This window comes from Neoarius graeffei, chromosome 2, assembly GCF_027579695.1.
Source record: "Neoarius graeffei isolate fNeoGra1 chromosome 2, fNeoGra1.pri, whole genome shotgun sequence".
Taxonomy (NCBI): domain Eukaryota; kingdom Metazoa; phylum Chordata; class Actinopteri; order Siluriformes; family Ariidae; genus Neoarius; species Neoarius graeffei.
Window position 1 is genome coordinate 35,530,154 of NC_083570.1, and position 25,500 is coordinate 35,555,653.

A 25,500-nucleotide genomic window follows, 5' to 3' on the forward strand; every position below is an offset into this window, starting at 1 on the left:
CGACAGTTTGTTTTTATGCCACATTAGACTCCTCCTGTCAACTGTAATGCTCCATAATTGATGTGGAAAACAGCCAAACTGTGATGCACATGAAGCCTCACTTCGCAGTTTGAACATGGATTTGTGCTGATTTGATGCATGGCAAAGACACGAAATGAGAAAGAAATGAGTCCTTGTTCCAGTTATCAGGTTCTTCTCTGCACTTATTTTAAAACGGCAACATAAACATTACATGCTATTTATTATTATTATTATTATTATTATTATAATACCCCCACTCCGAAGGAAGGGGGGGGGGGGCAGTATACTAGTTTACCTCTGTCTGTCTGTCCATATCTCTGTATCTCTGTCAGTCCGAAACACCCTTTTTCTCAGCAACCACAAATCATAGCTACTTGGTACCAAACTTCAGCTTGAGGTTCTGTACTGTGTATACCATTTTCAGGTCTGTCGCACATCGACTTCCTGTTTACCGACTGAATGTATTTACGAAACACACAGTGTGAATTTACAAAATTTTCGTAACACTTTTCTCAGCAACTACAAATCACAAGTGCTGGATATTTGGTACCAAGCGTCAGGTTGGGGTTCTATACCGCTTGTACCGTTTTCAGGTCTGCCGCACATCGACTTCCTGTTTACCGACTGAATGTATTTACGAAACGTATCGGTTGGATTTTGCCGCTATTTCAAGAAGCAAAGTACTATTTCAAAATGACTGTTTACCAGGATGCTATTTGAAATCCCTGGGGAGAACACTGCTCTTTATTTACTTGTTTCAGGGTTAATTATTTGTTGAAATTCATAAGAAGTCTCCTATTCCTTCGATTGCTTGCATTCTGATATAAGCGAGAGCAGGGGGATACGTAAGTGAGCAGTAGCTCACAGTTGATCTTGTTTCTTTTAAGTGCTCCAGCAGAATCAGCAAAAGAAAGATGGGAATCTAAGCTTTTTAATTAACTATTTTCATGGTGCTTGGGGGGGAAAAAAAGCTGATTTCTATCTTGGGCCATTGTAAACCTCTACAGGGTATAAATCTTTGTCTACTTGTAGTCATAGTGCTGAAGTGGATCTTTGAAATAGCCTGTACCAGAGAGACCCTTGCATTGGTGGATACTGGAGTTTTGCAGGCATAATTCTGTTTAGGTTCAAGTTACACGATTCCCTGACATGAAATTTAGTTTATGGTCACAAAATATTAATCCATGTTACATTTGTACTTTCCCAGGTACAGTAATTAATTAATTAATGATCAATTAATGAGCTATTGTTTGTGAAAGACCAAGTCAAACCAGCCTTTTCGGTACCCTTTTATGGTCATGAGCTTCAGGATCTTAAATCTGTTTGTTTCTCTGCATCTGTTTTTGATGGCAAAACAAACTGAAAAATTTGGACGACTGTTAAATCAGTAGGTTCAACACAAGCACAACCTCATGGAGTCTTTCACTTGTATTTAGAAAAAAAAAACATCCTGAGAGGGGGGTGGGGAGGGGGTTGGCGTGGATATGTGAGGCACAGGGTTCATTTTGAAAAATTTAAATTGAGTTTTAGTCACTTACTGAAATTGTAGATATATTTTAGTAATTTTAGTCTTGTGTTTTAGTCAAGATTTAGTCAGTGGACCTCATTTTAATTTTAGTCAAATTTTAGTCATCGTTTTAGTCAAAATGTTCTCATAGTTTCATGATGCTTGTAAAATGTGCCTTGTGGCTTTAGGATGGGCGATGACATCATGAGTATTGCTGCTTATTAATTAATTATCTTGGTATGCGACTTGCGATGCAGAAATTCTTTGAAGTTAGGCATGACTCTGTTACTGTTTTGATAGTTATTGAGTGGAGGTGGCATTTTGTACACTGCGATGGTGATGACCACCATTTTCATATGAAGATGTTACTTCGTTCAGATCAACACTTTGTGTGTCCTGACTCGTATACCTGTTAGAATCCAGGAGCATTGTGAACATTCTGTGAGCAGATAAGTGAGCGAGCTGGATTCCCCAGCTTCCCAACTACAATCAGGAATGTGAAACAGGGATGGTAACATATTGTTTAACATACTGAAATACTGAAGGATATTTATCCTGGCTGTGAAAATTCCCTTGAGAAGTAAGCTAGGTTGTCTGTCTGAACAGAGTAAGCCATTTTGTTTAATCTTTCCTGGTGAGAGCATAATGGCCAGAGATTTTGCAGTTATTTTCATTGTCAAATAATAATTATTTACATTGTTGTCACAATTGGCAGTGGCCTCCACAATTATGGGCAAGTTTAAATTGGAAACAAGGTCACTGATGCATGTGTTCACTATAATTTCCGGGGGTGACGATAATTGTGGCACGTTTATTTGTGTTAAACAATTATTTCTTGATGAGGGCTTTGTTTTTCGTTGAATAAATTTTTCAACTGAAGGCTGGATTTTTCTCTTTTTTTTTCTCTCTCTCTCTCTCTCTCCAGTGTGAGATGAAGTCACTTCATCAAAAGGTGCCAGTAATTATAGAGGACACTGTCGTCATGAAATAAAAGGTCGTCAATTAATACTTAAAATTTCCGTTGACAAGCTTAACACTGAAGCTGGAGTTGCTCACTAAGTCTCAATCAACAAACTGTATATCCTTGAACAGCCCCTCCCGTTCAAGGGTGGGGGCTAGGGGAGAAGGCGTTTACATAAATTTTTTTTTTTTATATATATAAAAATTTCATGATGTGGAGAAGTACCAAACAGTCAACTCTACATCAGCATCGGTGTTGCAAGGTTCAGGAATGATTTGAAGAAGGCTTTGTCATATATACACTTAAGCACAGTGAAATTCCTTTCTGCATTTAACCCACCTGAAGCAGTGAACATGCGCGTGCACGCGTGTACACACACACACACACACACACACACACACACACACACACACACACACACACACACTGAGCAATGAGCACACACACATAGCCAGAGCAGTGGGCAGCTGTGCTCTGGGGGGTAGGTGCCTTGCTCAAGGGCTTTTTAGCCGTGATGCAGAGAGAGGGTCAAATGCTATTCGTTCAATCAACTCCCCTCACATTTTTCCTGCCAACACTTTGGGCCCAAAGCTACTGTAACCTTCAGGCCATGGCTGCTTCCACTGATTTAAAGCAGTAGATGGTGTTTTGAGCCATTTTCAACCCATAAAATGCTGGTTTTTATAAAAAAGCTATTTGTCATTAAATTATTAAAACCAGAATTGATGTGTTCCATCATGGTACAGTCACATCATTTAGTTTACAGCTCAAAAGACAGATACGTCTGCAGTACTTCTTTAAAAATCATTTGAACACGTACTCACTCACTCTTTCTCAGATGAGTTCGGTTTGTACATGGCTAACGCGCTTCCTGTTCGGTTTTCAGTACCGGAACCAACCAGGGCTTCCAGGAAAGTCACACCTTCAATTTCTCCACCCACTCCTGCAATGGCATCACGGCAGCCATCTATCATCCAGGCCACAGGTGAGTAGACTCTCACACACATACATACATACATGCATGCATGCATGCATACATACATACATACATACATACTGTATACACACACACGCCTGCACGCGCGCGTGTATTTATTTATTTAATGAAGTTATTCCACGAAATCGAGTCGTACATGAGCTGATAGCCGACGAGATGCGTAGCCCCGAGTTGGCTATAAGCCATGTACGATGAGATTGAGTGGAATAACTGTTTTATTCTGTCCACATTCACTCGATTTTGAAAAACCGAGCACTTTTATTTTTTGCAAATTCAATAAATAAAAACTTTGTACAAAACGTCCGACAAAGTAATTTCTACTTAGAATGTAAACAAACCGGCGAAATGGCAGTAGCAATTTGTGAAAAATGCTATAATAATAATTCTTGAAAAATAAAAAAAAAAGATATGTTCTTCCCATCAAATATCAGAATATTTCATGTTTTGTTGCCCTTTTTTGGGGGGGGGGTTCGAGTCGAGTTTTTATTTCATCCTCAGTTGGTTCAGCAACATGCTCCGCCATGTTGTTTTTCTCTCTCGTCTCATTCTCATTATCTCTAGCCGCTTTATCCTTCTACAGGGTCGCAGGCAAGCTGGAGCCTATCCCAGCTGACTATGGGCGAAAGGCGGGGTACACCCTGGACAAGTCGCCAGGTCATCACAGGGCTGACACATAGACACAGACAACCATTCACACTCACATTCACACCTACGGTCAATTTAGAGTCACCAGTTAACCTAACCTGCATGTCTTTGGACTGTGGGGGAAACCGGAGCACCCGGAGGAAACCCATGCGAACATGCAAACTCCGCACAGAAAGGCCCTCGCCGGCCACGGGGCTTGAACCCGGACCTTCTTGCTGTGAGGCGACAGCGCTAACCACTACACCACCGTGCCGCCCCATTGTTTTTCTCTATTCATGGTATATGAGCTGATCACCTAGTAGTAGAGTAGCCAATCAGAACGCGCGATTGCTCATATACAGTGAATGTGGGTAGAAAATATATATACTGCTTTAATACACTCTCCAAGAGCTTTAGAGTTCCTTCTGAATCTGTGCTTTTGTTGCATAATATAGTTTGATTCGACAAACTAACAGAGGTTTGTGACGAAACAGTAGAAAGTTTGAACTCTGTGTACACACATTTAAAAGTTCTGCACTTCCATTAGTCTTGCAGAACTTTCTGTTCCAAGCTTGCATTTCATACAGTTCCCCTAAAGGGTATGTAAAAACACGCTGACAAATGTAGAAATCGGTTAGTTTCTCCGTTTTCTAATTCACCGTGGACCGCAAGGTACAACCTGGATTTAAAATGCCTGCTCTTCAAAATTGGTGTTTCAGAGCTTTTCATATTTGTCTCTTGATGTTGCACACTGCCCTGTCAGTTTATTAGGCAAGTCAACTGTGTCGCCCTCAGTATTATTTTGTAAAACCTGCCACGCTGTTTAATTTAATCGCACTTTGTAAGTATGGAATAAGATAGTGATGAACCATTCGGTGCTGCACTATGACCACTTTATTAGACGCACCTGCCTTATTGGTGCAGCTTGTACTTGTACAATTAAAGGCTCTATTTGTATTTTTTTTTCTTCAGTGCAGTCCGTCCTCTATCCATCCTTTTGTTATAGCTAGGTGAGCGAGGTGCAGCCACAGCACTTTGTTGTCATCGTCTTTTCCTCCTGCACTTCATTTTCTTTATCCACTTCCCCAGTGTAGCAAGGAGATGCTTGATGTTCAGGTGAGTTTGGGGGGAAATTGAGGTTTAAGGTCGCTGTATCATGAACTCTGCTGGCTGTTGTGGAAATTGGGGGGTGTGGGGGGGTGTATGACGAAAAGAACATATCACTATTTTTGAATGCATTGCCATGATATGTATGATGCTGTAATGTATCACTATATCAGATTGACAGCAATAGCATTGCATTTTATTTATTTTTGTTAATTCTTTCACAGTGAAAGGATACAGTGATTTAAAAAATAATAATTAAAAATTGACAGGAGCAGCAAATGTGTTCAAATTTAGTTCGTTTGTGTGAGAGAGTGAGTAAAAGGACAGCACACTTGTCTGGACTGTCACCAGGGGGCAGTGTTACACTTAAAGCAAGTGTGTGTGTGTGTGAGAGAGAGAGAGAGAGAGAGAGAGATTAGCTATGTGGCTGCCTGCTTTCTTCTCTTATCTTCTCACACTAGTCTTTGGCTTCACTGATGAGAAGTTCTGGCTTCAAGACAGTCTTCAGCCATTTTTACACAGATATTCTGAAATATTGGCTTAAAGAAGGCACCTTAATATTCCAGCGTGAGTGATTCACACTGCACCAGATGAAGCCACGCAGTGTGTGTTATACATTGTGAGACAGTGTTCTGCAACCCAAGGCATGAGGCGTCGCAATGGAGGGAAGGCATCTAAGGCGGTGTACCTACGTGTCAGAAATATAAATACCCCGAGCAAACCGGCACTGCTTTCAAAAGACGGTGGATGAATGGAGTGTTGTGGTGCTTTTGTTAACTGTGCACTTTTTATACCATCCTTCAAACACAAGCAAAGTTACTGAGCATCATATGCAACACGTTATCACTTCTGTTCAATAACTCAGGTTTAAGGGGAGTAACAGCCTCAACATACATTTTTATATATACTAGTGCATCTCAAAAAATTAGAATATTGTGAAAAAGTTCAATATTTTCCATCAGTTATTTAAGAAAGTGAAAATGTTATATATTATAGACTCATTACACATAAAATGTTTCAAGCATTTTTCTATTTTAATTTTAATCAGTATGGCATACAGTACAAAAACATTAAAAAAATCTCAAAATATTAGAATATTTCATTTCGAGTTTGAGTAAAACAGTATGAACACAGTGTATCTCTCGGTCTAGTTCAGTACACACAACCACAATCATGGGGAAGACTGCTGACTTGACTGTTGTCCAGAAGATGATCACTGATGCCCTCCACAAGGAGGGTAAGCCACAAAAGGTCATTGCTGAAAAGGATGGCTGGAAAAGGTGCACAAGCAACAGGGATGGCCGCAGTCTTGAGAGGATTGTCAAGAAAAGTTGATTCAAGAACTTGGGAGAGCTTCACAAGGAGTGGACTGAGGCTGGTGTCAGTGTATCAAGACCCATCACGAACAGACATCTTCAAAAAAGGGGATAGAACTTTCGCATTCCTAATATCAAGCTACTCCTGAGCCAGAGACAATGTCAGAAGTGTCTTATCTGGGCTAAGGAGAGAAAGAAATGGACTGTTGCTCAGTGGTCCAAAGTCCTCTTTTCAGATGAAAGTACATTTTGCATTTAATTTGGAAATCACGGTTCTAGAGTCTGGAGGAAGAGTGGAGAGGCACAGAATCCAAGGTGTTTGAAGCCCAGTGTGAAGTTTCCACAGTCTGTGATGATTTGGGGTGCCATGTCATCTGCTGGTGTTGGTCCACTGTATTTTATCAAGTCCAAAGTCAACACAGCCATCTACCAGGAGATTTTAGAGCACTTCATGCTTCCATCTGCTGACGAGCTTTTTGGAGATGCTGATTTCCTTTTCCAGCAGGACTTAGCACCTACCCACAGTGCCAAAACTACTACCAAATGGTTTGCTGACCATGATATTACGGTGTTTGATTGGCCAGCCAACTTGCCTGACCTGAACCCCATAGAGAATCTATGGGGTATTGTCAAGAGGAAGATGAGAAACACCCGACCCAAAAATACAGATACGCTGAAGGCCACTATCAAAGCAACCTGGGCTTCAATAACACCTCAGCAGTGCCACAGACTGATCACCTCCATGCCACACCGCATTGATACAGTAATTCATGGTAAAGGAGCCCCAACCAAGTATTGAGTGTATAAATGAATATACTTTTCAGAAGTTGGACATTTCTGTATTGTAAATCCTTTTTTTTTTTTTTTTATTGATCTTAGGGAATATTCTAATAATTTGAGATACTGGATTTCTGATTTTCATGAGCTATAAGCCATAATCATCAAAATTAAAACAAAAAAAGGCTTTAAATATTTCACTTTACATGTAATGAATATAGAATATATGAAAGTTTACCTTTTTGAATTAAATTATGAAAAAAAGGAACTTTTTCATGGTATTCTAATTTTTTGAGATGCACTAGTGTGTGTGTGTGTGTGTGTGTGTGTGTGTGTGTTTGTTTATATATATGTGTGTGTGTATGTGTGTGTGTGTATATATATATATATATATATATATATATATATATATATATATATATATATATATATACACACACACGAAATTTGCGTGCTTGTAGTACTTGAGTCTGACTTGTGCCCTAATTTTAAGGACTCTTGGCTTGGAAACTGGAGATGAGGACTCAGATTTTTTTCTTTATTTATTTTTTGTAAAATGCTTGAATAATTTGGCGTGTGCCAAGGCACGCAGGTGTGACACTCTTGCATGAAATTAGTACAAAAATTAATGTAGATATAAATATCTACATAGCACATGCCTTGGCACATATTTATATCTACATTTAATTTTTGTACTAATTTTATGTAAGAGTGTCACACCTGCGCACCTTGGTACATGCATCAGATCAACACTCGCGCACTCCGGACAGCGTGGGCACCAAGCAGATTTTCGCGCATGCCTTAAACGACAGTATTAAAGTGCAATCAGCGCACCGATATAAAAAATGTGAAAACACACTTGCTTTGCGAAGTATTGAGTTGCATTGCTGACATATTACCGAGCCTTATTTCCTTGTTTGGGTTCCTGATCCCTGATTTCCTGTTTCTTGTCTTTGATTCTGCTGAGTCTACAATAGCCTGTTTGTGCCTCGCTTGACCGATTGCCTGCTTCACCGTTTTATGATTTTGCCTGCCATTCTGGATTGTTTACCTGTCTTCACTTGTATCAATAAACACACCTTCTGCACTTGCATCCGTCTCCCAACCATCTCCGACAGAATATTTCACACTCCCTGATAGAGAGAAGCACATTCACCTGTTCATACGTCATGTTCAGGAACAAACTAATGTTAATGGCACTGAAGCAGCCACCATCACATGGTGCAGTTGGAGTCTTGTTCTTGGACTCGACTTGGATCAATAGTGGACTCAACTCTAAATTTTCTTTAGTGAATTGGACTTGATTCGGCAAGTCCTGAACACTGGGGACTCGAGACTGGACTACAACAGTGTGTGTGTGTGATTATATAATGTGTGTGTGTGTGTCTGTGTGTGTCCTTTTAATCAAGCCCGCTTTTTGAGAAAAAAAAGTGTCTCAGAAAATTGCTCTCTCTCTCTCTCTCTCTCTCTCTCTCTCTCTCGAGAGAGAGAGAGAGAACGAACAGAAACAAGGAAGAGAGGAGTGGAGAGCAACATGTCTGTGTGATCAGAAATACAGTACTGTGCACCCTATTTAAGTCTTTGGCACCCTATTTTTTTTCATACAGACTTTTTAGAGTTCCAAGCGCTCGTTTTCCAGCACAACATTAAATGTTACAGAAAAAAAATCTCTGTATCTGAGCAGCATATTACATAAGAGAGCACTTTTCAGATTGAATAAGAAAACATAATGAAGGCTACTGGGTTTTGGTGCAAAATTAAGAAGCGAGTGTGACAAAGTGTCCAGAAGAGCTGTGGCTGGTTCTGCAAGATGCTCAATAAACCCTATAGCTCATTTCCTTATAAAACTGCACTCATTGTACCTGAGACTGTTTTATTTATTTTAATTTTTTTTAATTTAATATATTTTTTTAAAGCAAAGGGTCATAATGTTCAACATTTCATGTCATTCATTTTTTAAGCCCTTTTTGGTCAACAGCATTTCTTTACATGTGCCTAAGACTTTTGCACAGGACTGTGTGTTGAGGGGTAGTGAAGAATAATTGGAAGCAATTTGAGACAGAAAGGTGCACGGACCTTAGACGCCATAGATGGAGGCGTTTGAGTTTGAGCTGGTCTCAGAACGTAGACTGTCAAGGTCAAAAACGTTACACCCCTGTCCCACCGGTCCGCCTGTACCTTTTACACTGACGCTGACTCCGGCTCTGTTACTACACGCGCGCACACCCGCTTACAAAACGCAAGACAGAATAAAAGTGTCAGATTTCCGCCTTGAACAGACTATGTAAAAGGGGTGTCTTCTCTCTCTTTCTCCGTAGTGATTAAAAATGCTCAAACAGGTGTACCCTATTGGCTGCATGCTACTCATAATGCACCAGAGGTGGACAGTAACGAAGTACATAAGTACACTTTTTGAGTATCTGTACTTGAGTATTATTTTTGTAAACTTATGACTTTAACTTCACTACATTTGAAAGGCAAATATCATACTTTTCACTCCACTACATTTCTATCAAGGTTACTCATTACTGTGAAGCAGCTTTGAAAGTGGATGCTTCTTTTCTTTTCTAAAACGTGATTGTTTTTTTCGCAGGTGACACTGAGACAGCCGATCAGTAATCACTCGGGTCACGTGACGTCCATAGACTGTAATAAAATCAAGTTCAGTAATTTCTCAGCAGCATTATTTGAACACGATCAGTTGATGGCAGAATGGAAGGAGGTGGTTCTTCTGGAGAACGCACACAACAGTGGCCATACCTAGAACCCATGTTTCAGTTTTCTGAAAGGATGAAAGATTCGTTTCGTTTTAAATGTTTGCTTTGTTTGCTGAAAACGAACCACATCACGGCCTACAAAAACTCGCCATCCAACCTGCGGAAGCATATTGAGGTATATAAACATTTTATTGCAAGAGAAACTTGCAACAAAGTTGTCTGTGCTTTTAGAGCTAGCGGTAACATTGCAATAGCTATGCAGTCTGGTTAGTCAAATGACTTTCTATGGATTTTCCCGCCAAGTTGCCATAGTTGTCCACGGCTAACAACACATAGCTAGTTAATTTGGACACTGTTTGTTAGTTAGCATGTAAAAATGGAGTTACGCTAACATGAATAACGTTAACTTCTCTGAAGTGCTTTCAGAAATATGTTTTAGCATAATCTAGCCAGGGTGGCATGGTGGTGTAGTGGTTAGCACTGTCGCCTCACAGCAAGAAGGTCCGGGTTCGAGCCCCGTGGCCGGCAAGGGCCTTTCTATGCGGAGTTTGCATGTTGTCCGCATGGGTTTCCTCCGGGTGCTCCGGTTTCCCCCACAGTCCAAAGACATGCAGGTTAGGTTAACTGGTGACTCTAAATTGACCGTAGGTGTGAACGTGAGTGTGAATGGTTGTCTGTGTCTATGTGTCAGCCCTGTGATGACCTGGCGACTTGTCCAGGGTGTACCCCGCCTTTCGCCCGTAGTCAGGTGGGATAGGCTCCAGCTTGCCTACGACCCTGTAGAACAGGATAAAGTGGCTAGAGATAATGAGATGAGATAATCTTGCGAAATATACAGAATGTAGAAATCTTTCTTTCCTAGTAGCGTTAGCTACCCAATGTAATTTTGAGTTTGAAAAGAGTTTGCTTGCATGCCAGGTTGAGTTTCACTGACTAGCTCGCTTAACGTTAAACCACCATGATGGCACAGCATGCGTTCATTTTGTGAGTTCACATTTCTGTCTTTGGTAATGGCATTAGGTTTTGTAAGTGTTGTGGCAATAATACAACAATGCGTTGAGAGAAAATGTGCTTTTAATGCTTAAGTATTTTTAAAAGCAAGTACTTCAGTACTTAAGTAAAAACTTGACTGGACAACTTTCACTTGTATCGGAGTAACATTTGACCAGTGGGATCTGCACTTTGACTTACGTAATGAAGTTGGGTTCTTTGCCCACCTCTGTAATGCACTATGCTGTTTGTGGCATATACAGTATATAGTGGCTCGAGTGTGGATTGGAGCACAGTCACAGCAGACCGATAGAGGGCGAGGGAGATATTGATCATAAAGAACCGATCCTAAATTCATCAGCTAGGCCAAGAGAACTCCATCCTGCCCAGTCCCATGTTATGCAGTTAAAAAGGCTGAAAAATGGCAGCTCAGATTGTGTGGCGTTTACCTGAAGCAGCACTTCTGTTTCCTGAATTTAGATTTTTGATCAGGGGAAGAGTGTTTAATTTCAAACACACTCCATCTTTTACACAGCTTTGGATCTGTCACAATGCACGTGCCGAGCGAAAAGATGTTCATTTTTGTTTATTGAGCACTTGATGATTTGCTATAAATCCTAATTCTATATCATTATCATGAGCTTTTTCTTTGGATCACTTGGAGTCTTTGGGCACCCTGATGATCTGTCGTAGTTGTCCGAGTTGCTAGCTTAGACATCAGGGGCACCGACATCTACGGTTAATCCTTAGGATTTACAATTATTCACACCTTGATACAAAAATGCCTTGTTGAAGACCGAAGTCAGTGAGAATGTCCAGACTGGTTTGAGCTGACAGGAAGTCTACAGTAACACCGATAACCACTCTTTACAACTGCAGTATCCCGAAAAGCACGTCAGGTTCCACTTCTGACCACCACTAACAGGAACCTGAGGCTACCGTATGCATAGGTTTCCCCAAATCACACTGGGAAAAAGACCTGATGACATTTTCCCAGGAAAATAATGTCACAGTAATGACTCTTCAAATACCGAACTCGTAGGAGCATGCTGTATGGAAATGGACGCTTAAAAGTAGACAGCCTTTCGAGTTCATAAAACCGGTGAAATGTAGTTCCCTCTGAAATTTGGTCATTGTGATATACCGTACATTTATTTCTGTAATATCTAAAAAAAAAAAAAAAAAAAGGGGGGCCATTCTGTGTTTGGGAAGTTATTTAATTTGAGGGGATTCCCAAGCAAATAATGTGCATGAAATCACTCACATTGCACTGTCGAGCAGACAGAGGAACTCCGTCTGCGCATGCTCAGGTTTACCTTTAGCTGTCGTCGTCTTTTGGGTTTTACAGCAACCCTACAGGTTTACCATGACCGTGCACTGATAGTTACATCATTCTGTCACTAAACAAACAGCTGATCACACCGAGGTGCTCGCTGACCGCCAATATTTATTAGTTTGGTCCTGCGTTTCCTTTCCTTCACAACATGACATAGCATCTTCTCGCTTTCCGTGACTGTAGTCGGTCTTTCACGTTTCATTCACACACTCGCGTCCTCCACTTTTCTCTCCTGTTTCAAATCTGTATCCCACAATGCCTTGTGCGAATGGGGAAAGCCCACCACGTGATGCATGACATAGTATCTTGTATTGAGTCATGGTGAAGCAGGGAAAAATAGTGGAGAATTTAGGGCCACGTGGCTGTAAATTCATTAATTGTTCTATAAAAAAATAAAAATAATGATAAAATTTGAAGTCTGGGATTCGAATTCAGTAGCTTTCAGTCTACTAAACAAAAATAATTGTATGTCAGGGAAAATTCTTTTTATGACCTAAACCTGAAAAATCTGAAAGTCAGTCTATTTTTAAATAAACCTTTAAAATAAAACTTTAAGTTTGCTCATGCCTACATTTTTTTTCTAGTTGTATTATATTATTAAAATGCAACACCGGCATGTTCAAAGGTTCTGACTGCAAAGTTGAATTCTGGGCAAAATGTTTTATGTCTCTTGCTGTTGGAGTTTCGAGATGTTTCACTGCTGCACGCACCGTGTATCCGATGTGTAAATGTTTTGCCAAGATAAAACGCGTCCCGCGTTTTTACAATTACGGAAATTGCCGACGCAAGTGAGCAACAATATCATGTGACCACCGTGGGGCGTGTTTGACCTACTTTTCACCAAAACAAGTTGGCATGGACAAACATGGTGGACTCTGCTCTCCCACCAGCTAAAAGCCAGCGGAAAAGAAAAGGAAAGCCTGCCTAGTGAGTGCAACTGCAAGACAGAGCAAGGTTAGATGACGGATCATTTTTCTCGACAGATAACTCAATCATCCTAGCTAGCGCTTAGCTATCTTAGGCTTCGAATGCATGGGCTCGACTCCACGGGAGCGAGTATGGAGTTATACGCCAAATGGTTTGATCTTACAGAGAAAGACACGATAACACAGTAACAGAGAAAAGATATATCCGTCTTTTGTTTCACAGATCTATTCGCGAATGTCAACCACAAATTACATCCCCGTGACTCAAAACGCTCCGAGGTCGATGCAGAGTCACGATGTTTTCTGCGCATAGCCGTCTTGGTGTGACGCAGTTCCGTAGATATGCTAATTAGTTAAAGCGCCTCATGTTTGGCTATTTCCATAGGGTCATACTGTTTACCTCAAGTGGGAGGAAAACAGTCCCAAAATGGATAAAAGCGACCCTCAGCACATCAAAATGATCGCATCTCGTCCGCATGATCTTGTTCTTGTGAGACATAAGAAAATGTCATGCGCAATAAAAAATGAAAAAATTTCAGATGACTTTGCAGTCAGCAACTTTAATTGTATTGCTTATTATCTGAGATGTATTATCATCACAGTATGATACTTGGGTCCATTTTCTTGCAGCTTTAGTACACACACACACACACACACACACACACACACACACACACACACACACACACACACAGAAAAAGAAAGAAAGTGAGGCACAGCCACAATGAGAGTGATTCTCTACTTTTGTTTCATTTTCCACTTTTAATTTTATGAAATTATACAGTGTAAAATTTTAATCATCTCTTACAAACATGGCAGTGTGGCAGGGCATTTCAGAGGTTTGGTCCTGATTTTGTTTTTAATAATCAAAAAAAAAAAACTTTACAGTGAACAGTTGATACTTTGTGACAGTCCAGTCTCTTGGGATTTTCTCTCATGTAATTAGTTTTAGTCTTTTGGAATGGGGGATATTGAGATGTTTAATATTCATCTGCGCCTGTCTCAGGTTGTTGCTGGTGGGTGGATGCCGGTCAGATGAGGGCGCCGCCTCCATGGCCGCTCGCTGTGGCATCACAGCGTGGAGGGTGTTATCGGGTTCACCGCATTATAAACAGGTCACCAGCTATGAGGATGATATCCTAGCGGTAAGACACACGCACACGCTCTCTCCATTATCACTTGCTGATGGCTTCATTTCAGCTTTCACGGTCGACTGATATTTCTGCTAATTTGTAATTCAGGAGAGTCACAATTCTGAGAATATTAAGCATGAATGTGGTTGCTAATTAGCACAGATAGTAATCCTGGTCTCTTGGTTCTATCCAGTCCCAGAGGAGAGGGCTTTTCCGAATGCCCACTTTTCGTCTCTTTTCCAGGCAAAACAACGAACAGGTAAATATCAGTCATTTCTCTTCTGTTCTCTTTCTATCTCTGCCTTTTATAGCCACTCTAATGCTAATGACCTTAACACATTGATTAGACCTAGCTTCTAACTAACTCTGAAGCAAACAGCTCTGGCACAATGCTCTTCCACTGCAGAATATTGCTCACCAGTATGGGCAAGATCGTGTCGTGTACACACAGTTGACCCAGAGCGAGACAAATCATGCCGGATCATCACTGGCACATTAAAAGCAACACCCCTACCAGTTTTATTATCCCCCGCTGGCCGAAAGGCCTGAAGGGGAATTATGTTGTGGTGATTTCCGTCCATCTGTCCATCCCGGGAAGGGTGCTCACTTTCTGAAATCAACTCCTTTCACAATTTTTGGAGGAATTTCACCAAACTTGGCAGGATTCTTTGTTATATGTCGGTAATACGCATATTGCAATTTCATTAAATTTGGTTACATTTTACCAGAGTTACAGCCCTTGAGTCATAAAATTATAATTTGACAATTTCATGAGAGTGTTTTTCACCCGGGAAGGGTGCTCACCTTCTGAAATCAATTCCGCTCACAATTTTGGGAGGAATTTCACCAAACTTGACAAAATGCATCGTTATATGTCATTAGTACGCATGTTGTTATTTTGTTCAATTCAGTCACATTTTACCAGAGTTACAGCCCTCGATTAACAATCTTGTGCTTTCACAATTTCATGAAGGTGTACTTGCCTTCTGACATCAAGTCCTCTTGCAATTTTTGGACGAATTTCTCGAAGCTTGACAAACGGCCTTGTTATATGACAGGAATACGCATAATGAAATATCATTTAATTTGGGCAAATTTTATCACAGTTTTGACCCGTGATTAAATAATGTGTACTTTGACAATTTCACGTGGGTGTACGTTCTTCTGAAATCAACTCCTCTGACAGTTTGTGGAGGAATTTCACCAAACTTGGCAAATGGCTTTGTTATATGACCGTTAGATGCATATTGAAATTCCGTTTAATTTGGGCAAATTTTTAGCAGAGTTATGCCCTTGATTATTAACACTCTTGTACTTGGGCAATTTCATCAAGGTGTGCTTACTTTCTGAAATCAACTTCCCCTACAGTTTTTATCCCCCGCTGGCCGAAAGGCCCGAAGGGGGATTATGTCATGGTGATTTCCATCCATCCGTCCCAGGAAGGGTACTTGTCTTCTGAAATCAACTCCTCTCACAGTTTTTGGAGGAATTTCACAAAACTTGACAGGATTCTTTGTTATATGTCGGCAGTTTCGTTAAATTCAGTTGCATTCTACCAAAGTTATGGCCTAGTTGCCAGCAGGGGATATTGTGCTGTCAGAGCACTCTTGTTTTACTAACTGTCTATGCTACTGTTTGAACGCATAATGTGGGTGTTTTTTTTTTTTTGGTCAGTACTTCTTGATCTCCTGGGTTTTCTGTCTTATTACTAATTACACAGGAACCCACCAAGCAAAAATAATGATCTCTCCAGCACTGAAAGTGAGCTCAGCTCCACTTTTCACACTCAACTTTCAGATTTCTCCTGTACTGAAAATTAACATGCATCGCCACTCTTCCCCCCCGATTGAGACAGGAAGTCAAAACCTTTTCTGCCTATCTGCTATCAAGTTATGTCTAGAACATGTAGAAATCCTTGGCTGAACATCTACTCAGTGGGTTTCCAATTCATTCTGATCCACAACCCAACCCAAGCATTCTAACTCCTTTTATCTGTTATGAGATCTGTTATACACGCTCATTCAATTTTATGTTTTTATTTATCAGGGCCAAAATACCAATTGGGTGGTCCTTACCATCTTGTATAAACAAACAAATAACCTCAAGTGACAATGCAAAAACCTAACAGATTTCAAAATTATTATTATTTTTTCCGCAAAGAGTAAACTGATATTCAGAAACCAGGTGGGACAAAATAAGTACACCCTTCTTGCTTCCACAAGTAATTAGCCGGTAGATGCTACTAATGTAACGCACAAGATTAGTTCATCATCAAGAAGTGTGACTACTTCTATAAAAGCAGAACTTTTGGCTGTTTGGTGTTCTGGAGCTCTCGGGAGTGTGTCTACATCATGCCAAAAAGAAAAGACGTCAACCATGACCTCAGAGAAACAACTGTTGCTGCTCAACATTCTGGAAAGGGTTATAAGGCTATCTCCAAACAATTTGAAATTCACCATTCAACAGTGAGGAGGATTGTTTACGAATGAAGAGCCTTCAAGGCAGTTGCAGATCTTCCCAGGAGTGGGTGTCCCAGCAAAATCAGTCCGGGGCAGAGTATTTAATTCTCAGAGATCTAAAGAAAAATCCATGAGTGACATCATGTGGCATACAGACCTCTGTTGGCACATTAAAGGTTTATGTTCATGACAACACAATCAGTGAACAAGTATGGCTTAAATGGAAGTGTGGCTCAGAAAAAGCTCCTTCTCGCCAAAAACAATATGGAGCATGACTTGGTTTGCAAAATGGCATCTGAACAAACTAAAAGAGTACTGAAACAATATCCTTTGGACTGAAGCAACCAAACTGGAGATTTTTGATCATCATGCACAGTGCCATGGTTGGTGAAAACCACACACACCATATCACCACAAACACCTCATACCAGCTGTCAAGCATGGTGATGGAGGGATGATGAATTGGGCTCGTTTTGCAGCCACAGTACCAGGATCTGAGAATCCTGAAGTCATTGAGACAACAATGAACTCCACTTTAGACCAGAATATTCTTGAGACAAATGTGAAGCCATCTGTCCACCATTTTAAGTTGGGCTGAAATTGGGTCATGCAGCAGGTTCATGATCCCAAACGCACCAGCAGATCAACATTTGAAAGACTCAAGAAGAAAAGGTATTGGAAAAATCAGGTCAGAGCTGAGACCTCAACCCCAGTGAGATGCTGTGGCAGGATCTGAGAGAGCTGTGCATAAATGAACTGAATCGGTGCTGTAAATTAGAGTTGACCAAAATGATGGGAGAGACTGAAACTCTGAGAGAAAACATTTTAGTTCAACTTATTGTTGTTCTACATGTTACTGAACTATAGGGTGAACTTAGTTTTTCCCACCTGGTTTCTGAATGTTGGTTCAATTTTTGGGGGAAAAATAAGACTAAATATTGGTGTGTGTGTGTGTGTATAGGATGGTGTGTTTAGGATGAGCGTGTCTCCTGATGGAGCGATGTTGGCCGTCATCCATTTTTCTGGCGCTCTCAGTGTGTGGGACGTTCCATCACTCAAACAGAGGAGCAGCTGGAAGCAGGAGGAGCAGGTAGACCTTCGGAAGTGTGTGTGTGTGTCCCCCCCCTTCTGGTGCTAGTAAGGTCTGTCTGATTTGGATGATTCTGCAAGTTCAGCATCTGCTGCGGAGTCTTTTTTCCCCCATTTTTTTCTTTCCTTCCTTCCTTCTTTTTCCTTCCTTCCTTCTTTTTTCTTCCTTTCCTTTCTTTTTCCTTCCTTCCTTTTTTATTTGCTTTTTTCCTTTCCATTTTTCTTCCTTTCCTTTCTTTTTCCTTCCTTTTTTTTTATAATCCCCTGGCATATAATGTGGGGGGGATATAGCTGTCACTCTGTCCATCCGTTTGTAAACATTTTAGTTTCCGGAGCATAGCTCAAAAACTATTAGGAATCTCATCTCATTATCTCTAGCCACTTTATCCTGTTCTACAGGGTCGCAGGCAAGCTGGAGCCTATCCCAGCTGACTACGGGCGAAAGGCGGGGTACACCCTGGACAAGTCGCCAGGTCATCACAGGGCTGACACATAGACACAGACAACCATTCACATTCACACCTACGGTCAATTTAGAGTCACCAGTTAACCTAACCTGCATGTCTTTGGACTGTGGGGGAGCACCCGGAGGAAACCCACGCAGACACGGGGATAACATGCAAACTCCGCACGGAAAGGCCCTCGCCGGCCACTGGGCTCGAACCCGCACCTTCTTGCTGTGAGGCGACAGTGCTAACCAATACACCACCGTGCCACCCTACTATTAGGAATTTTTTCATGAAATCTCAGAGTTATGTTAAGTGACTTGAGCAGTTGTGCCTTTTGACATTTTGGGATTTCTGTGATCCCCCGCCATATTTCCATGGCAACCAATTCAGTTTCTGAAAATTTGGGGGGGGGGGTTTCATGTGGGGACCCGGGGGGAATATGTCTTCTCCTGATGACTCTTGTTTTCTTTCTTCCTCCCTCCCTCTCTCTCCAACCAATTTTTGTCTTCTATTTTACACTCTCTCTCTCTCTCTCTCTCTCTCTCTCTCTCTCTCTCTCTCTCTCTCTCTCTCTCCATAGCCTGGCTATGAGGAGATTAATCCAGAGTGGAAGACCTCACTAGAGAAGAGAAAGAAAATCAGAGGTAATGGATGGCAATTTTGGATAATGTTTTAATTAACACATTAGGAGAATCTCTCTCTCTCTCTCTCTCTCACACACACACACACACACACACACACACACACACACACACACACAGAGAGAGAGATCATGTACACCAGTCTAGGATTGATGTGTTTATAAATTACACCTTTTGTGAGAGTTGTGTTTTTAGATGTGTTCCTTTTTGATGAATTAAAATGAAGAATAAAACCCGTGTCCTGATGGTTGATATGTTAAATTCTCACCACAACATTTTGATCAAACATTTTAAGTCAAATGTTTTCAGAAGCAGCTCCAGCACTCGCCTGCTTCCTCACCCACCCAAAATTCAACTACAAAGGTTGCTTTTTTGGCATGACAGATATTAACATTTGTATTGCCAACGCTTTGAGACAGACTTTGGGAACAAATCCCGCTTCGTCAAGGTGTTTCAAAGTTTTGGATCAGTCATTGTGCTCAGATAATCTGCCATGGTATCCTGTCTGTTTAGGGCCAGATAACACTACATTTTACTCGAGATTTCGGTTTGGTTTTTAGAAGAAACCTTTATTCGTCACATGCACACTTCAAGCACAGTGAAATTCATCCTCTGCATTTAACCCATCTGAAGCAGTGAACACACGCGCGCACACACACCCAGAGCAGTGGGCAGCCACACCAGAGTGCCCGGGGAGCAGTCAGGGGTTCGGTACCTTGCTCAAGGGCACCTCAGCCCAAGGCCGCCCCACGTCAACCTAACTGCATGTCTTTGGACTGTGGGGGAAACCGGAGCACCCAGAGGAAACCCACGCAGACATGGGGAGAATATGCAAACTCCACACAGAAAGGCCCTCGCCGGCCGCTGGGTTCGAACCTGGAACCTTCTTGTTGTGAGGCGACCGTGCTAACCACTACACTACCATTCCCAACAAGTCAAATAGTTTACTTGAAGTGTTTTGTGTAATTTGCTTCATTCTAATTGGGTTTGTGAATTTCTTTTGTTCCTGAGTTTTTAATGTTCGTGGGGATCAGGACACTTCGTCCAATGGTTGAGACATTTCGTCCAAAGCCTTTTTCATACAAGCTATCAATTATTTTATATGTGCGACATGTGTACCTCCCACTGTCAGAGAGCGGTAGGAGACGGATGCAAGTGCAGAAGTACCGTTTATTAACAATGATGAAGACACACAGGCAAACCATCCAAAACAGCAGGCAATCTCGTAAACGTGAAACTAGCAAAAGGTCAGGCAAGGCACGAACAGGCTAAATCAGGCAAAGACAGAAACTAAGAACAGGAAACAGGATCGGAAACCCAGGGAATCTACATGGGAGAAAAAGGCTCGGTAATGCGCACTGACGTGGTGTAATACTTCACACTGAACGTGCATTTTCTCAGCCTTTATATAGGCACGCTGATGCCTCTCGATCATGTGCACATGAGCCTCATTAACAGCACACGTGCGAGAGTCCGCTTGGCGCACGCACAGTCCGGAACACACCCGAGCGGACTCTCGCACGCACGTTGTTAATGAGGCTCACCTGGGCATGATCAAGAGGCATCAGCGTGCCAATATAAAGGCTGAGAAAATGCATGTTTTCTCATATCTGGATATCATATCTCATGATATCTGGCAAGTGCGAGTATAGATTTTCTATGTAATTTGGTCTAATAAAAACAACCTCTCCCCACAAGCGGCCCCAGCCGAACGTGCCCGAATTCCCATAATTTCCGGTTTCATTTTCATTTTGCAAAAAGGTATTTTGTTTCAGTCAAATTCCACTGAGAATTCCTCCTTTTTTTTTTTTTTTTTTTTTTTTTTTAACAAGCAAATACCTGAAATATAAAGTAATTGATGGTGCATATGAAAAAGGCTTTGGACTCAATGTCTCAACTGATTTGCCCTTTTTTTTTTTTTGTATTTTCAGAATGTATATTGGCCTAATTCTGCCCTGCATGCATTGTTTATATGTGGTCTTTCTGTGCACCTTTAAATTGTTTCACAGAACTCTACATGCAGAGTCTCAGTTGGATGTTTGTCACATTTGTTGAATTGGTAATGTGTAAGTGAACATCACACTTCACTGCCATACAGGGCAATTCTCCAAATGTACAAATGTGGACAAAGGGCCCAGGTCTGACAGTATTGCTGCAGCAGGTCCAGTTTCTGTTGTAAACTCTGCACAGTGGGAGGCTGCGAAACCAGGTCATCTGCATACAGCAGAAGACTAATCTCGGAGTTGTGTAGAGTGAGACTGTGCACTGTAGACCGCTCTAAAATGGAGGCCAATTCATTGAGCATGTGTGTGTACAGTGGTGCTTGAATGTTTGTGAACCCTTTAGAATTTTCTATATTCCTGCATAAATATGACCTAAAACATCAGATTTTCACACAAGTCAAATCAAATCAAGTTTGTTTGTATAGCGCTTTTAACAATAAACATTGTCGCAAAGCAGCTTTACAGAATTTGAACGACTTAAAACATGAGCTAATTTTATCCCTAATCTATCCCCAATGAGCAAGCCTGTGGCGACGGTGGCAAGGAAAAACTCCCTCAGACGACATGAGGAAGAAACCTCGAGAGGAACCAGACTCAAAAGGGAACCCATCCTCATTTGGGCAACAACAGACAGCCTGACTATAATATTAACAGTTTTAACAGGTATAACCCTCAACTGTCCTCATGGGGCCGTCCTTCACAGGAGCGGTGCGATAAAACTCCGACCAGACACAGGGCACCAGGATGGATCAAGCAGGTCCGAGGGGCAGAAGAGGCCAGCATCTCAATCCCAGGATCAACATGTAACTCAGAGGGACAGATTGGGGGGGGAAGAGAGAGAGAAAGAAAACACAGGTTGTTAGGTATGCCCTAAAAATGACAAGTATTAAATCTGTGTGGTAGGCTCGCAGAGACGAGAGTCTTTACATCAGGCATAACACACAACAATGGCATGTTAATATGGTTAAAAAATATCATGACCTGCTCTGGCTGGATGCTTGATTGGGTGATGGGAGCACACTCCTCAGCAATGATGAGATGCAGATGGGACCCTTAGGGCTGGCCAAGACAATTCATGGCCCTTTTCCACTACCCTTTTTCAGCTCACTTCAGCTCACTTCAGCCCGACACGGCTCGCGTTTCGACTACCAAAAAACAGCACGACTCGGCTCGCTTCAGCCCTGCTTAGCCCCTAAAACTCGCACCGTTTTGGAGTGGGGCTGAAGCGAGCCAAAGCGAGCCGAGTGAGGCTGGGGGCGTGAGCAGACACTCCCCTGTGCACTGATTGGTGAGGAGGAGTGTCCTCACATGCCCACACACGCCCCGCGAGCACGCTGGGATCTGTAAACACCGCAAACCCGGAAGAAGAATAATTACGAATTACGAGAATTTCTGAAGCCTTATGCGCCTTGCCTCATCTATACGCTCTTGCCAGTATCTGTTGGCGTTGTCGGTGACTACAATCCACAGCACCAAGACCAGCAACACTAACGACTCCATGTCCTCCATGTTTATTGTTTACTATTCGGGTTGTGAGACTACCGCTTAAAAGATCACTGATGTCACTGTTTGCGCTGCTTAACGACATCACGTGACGTCCACCCACTTTCGCTACCTCCACCCAATGTGTCCACCCACTTCCAGTCAGCACAGTTCAGCGCGGTTGTAGTCGAAATGCAACTCCAACAGCCCCGCTCAGCTCGACTCAGCACGGCACGGCTCAGCCGCGTTTGTAGTGGAAAAGCGGCATCAGTTACATTTCACCGGGTCTGGGACATGCGACAGAATATCTGACGGCCGATTCCCTGCAGGCTGCGATAGCCAGTCGAGGTCTCCACCCTCTCCACCAAAAGATTTCCTGTTGACTCCATGTAACACAGAAAGACAGATTTGGTGGGGGGGGGAAGAAAACACAGGTTGTTAGGTATGCCCAATGTCACCTGAATAAGTAGGAGCAGTATACATATAGCACCGAGTACAAGCAGGGACTCCGGCAACTAACTATGACAGCATAACTAAAAGGAGAGAGCCAGAAGGTAACACAGGCATGAGGGAGCCCCGGGACATAAAGCAGCAGCCACTACACCGTCAACAAACTCGAGTGAGCAAGCGAGTGGGGACTGACAGCATCCATACATCCCAGTTTACCAAAACACACTATGTCTGAGGACCCTCCAGATCTACACCTTTACCTCATAAACACCATTAACAAAAGGCTTGACTAAACAGATATGTTTTCAGCCTAGAATTAAATGCTGAGACTGTGTCTGATTCCCGAACATTACTTGGAAGGCTGTTCCATAACTGTGGGGCTTTGTAAGAAAAGGCTCTGCCCCCTGATGAGTCCTAAAGTCCTAAAAGTAGATAAAGAGAACCCAGTTAAACAAATGAGACAAAAATATTATACTTGGTCATTTATTTATTGAGGAAAATGATCCAATATTACAAATCTGTGAGTGGCAAAAGTATGTGAACCTTTGCTTTCAGTATCTGGTGTGACCCCCTTGTGCAGGGCTCGAAATTAACTTTTTTTCTTTGTGTCCCCCAGTGGTCCCGAATTCTGTGTTGTATTGTCCCGAATGGAAGCAATAGTGTCCCCATTTTTTTCCTCTCTGAAATAACCAGTGGTTAATATTATCATATGAAGTCTCATCTCATCTCATTATCTCTAGCCGCTTTATCCTGCCCTACAGGGTCGCAGGCAAGCCGGAGCCCATCCCAGCTGACCACGGGCGAAAGGCGGGGTACACCCTGGACAAGTCGCCAGGTCATCACAGGGCTGATACATAGACACAGACAACCATTCACACTCACATTCACACCTACGGTCAATTTAGAGTCACCAGTTAACCTAACCTGCATGTCTTTGGACTGTGGGGGAAACCGGAGCACCCGGAGGAAACCCACGCGGACACGGGGAGAACATGCAAACTCCACACAGAAAGGCCCTCGCCGGCCACGGGGCTCGAACCCGGACCTTCTTGCTGTGAGGCGACAGCACTAACCACTACACCACCGTGCCGCCCATCATATGAAGTTACTATTATATTTGTAACTATGCGATTTTGAACCCTTTATATCATTTTTACAATAAGTCACAAGACACAAGCGACACATGTCCTATACATCATCTACTTCAAAATTACAGTTATTGCATTTTCAGTTTATTAAACTTTGGCGATCTCACTGTATGAATAGATACCCGTTTATTTAAAGGGGCCAACTAGCTCATTCAGAAAATGTTTCAACTCACTACATCTGCAGTACACTTTAGTTGAAAATAAGACCCCTTTTATGTTCATTTCATCTATTTATACCTTGAATATCTGTTGGCACTTATAAGGCCAACTTATAATTTTCACCATTACCGTTATCCAGGGCGGCACGGTGGTGTAGTGGTTAGCGCTGTCGCTTCACAGCAAGAAGGTCCTGGGTTCGAGCCCCGGGGCCGGCGAGGGCCTTTCTGTGTGGAGTTTGCATGTTCTCCCCGTGTCCGTGTGGGTTTCCTCCGGGTGCTCCGGTTTCCCCCACAGTCCAAAGACATGCAGGTTAGGTTAACTGGTGACTCTAAATTGACCGTAGGTGTGAATGTGAGTGTGAATGGTTGTCTGTGTCTATGTGTCAGCCCTGTGATGACCTGGCGACTTGTCCAGGGTGTACCCCGCCTTCCGCCCGTAGTCAGCTGGGATAGGCTCCAGCTTGCCCGCGACCCTGTAGAACAGGATAAAGCGGCTACAGATAATGAGATGAGATGAGACCGTTATCCATTTTTATGAACTTTCCGTTATCCATTACCATTATCCATTTTTATGAACTTTCCGTTATCCATTTTTATGAACTTTCCGTTATCCATTTTATGAACTTTCGCTGCCGGGTGCAAATGTTAGCAACATCAGCATAGTGCAGGTCCGAGCCTAGTTGTGCTGCTGACTGACTAAACTTTCTGAACTAGAAAGACACCAAGAAAACTCACTTATTCTGTTGAACGGTATCTTCCGTCAATATCATCCACATCATTGCTGTTGTATTTTATAACGTGTCTAACAGTGTTCATTAAGTTCATTCAGTTGCTAGCGTTGCCTGCAGACCAGGCGATGACACTTTGGATCCTGAAGGTCCCGGAGACGTTATGTCTGGGCTTTCAGTTTCTTCCCCGCGGTCGGTCCGCTTCAACCACTTCAGCATTTTTGTTCTGGCAAGAGTCGGCGCAGCGTGTGCGGTAGCAATTCCATTCCAAGTCCATATAATGCGGACTCCGGCCGAAGATTCTAGAACAGAATGCGCTGCTCTGTAGCCTACGGATGCAGGTGCATCGAAAGTGTAGCTACTATGTATTTTTCACTGTTAACATTTTAAAATTAAAATTGACAAATTAGGTGAATGTCTACGTGTGTGTTACGGCTTTGTAAATAATATTAATGTAGAACTTTTTTTCTAGATCTGTTTT

At 42.2% G+C, this 25,500-nt stretch overlaps 1 protein-coding gene across 2 annotated transcripts in view; it reads left to right on the forward strand.

Moving 5' to 3' along the window:
* nbas (NBAS subunit of NRZ tethering complex) overlaps positions 1 to 25,500 on the forward strand; it is a 547,303-nt gene that overhangs the window by 60,739 nt on the left and 461,064 nt on the right. For both annotated transcript variants that reach the window (XM_060914124.1, XM_060914123.1), the window contains exons 9-13: positions 3,376 to 3,474; positions 14,286 to 14,424; positions 14,606 to 14,671; positions 17,833 to 17,961; positions 18,990 to 19,053. In XM_060914124.1, coding sequence (XP_060770107.1) covers positions 3,376 to 3,474; positions 14,286 to 14,424; positions 14,606 to 14,671; positions 17,833 to 17,961; positions 18,990 to 19,053 — 497 coding nt within the window. The remainder of the gene's footprint in view (positions 1 to 3,375; positions 3,475 to 14,285; positions 14,425 to 14,605; positions 14,672 to 17,832; positions 17,962 to 18,989; positions 19,054 to 25,500) is intronic.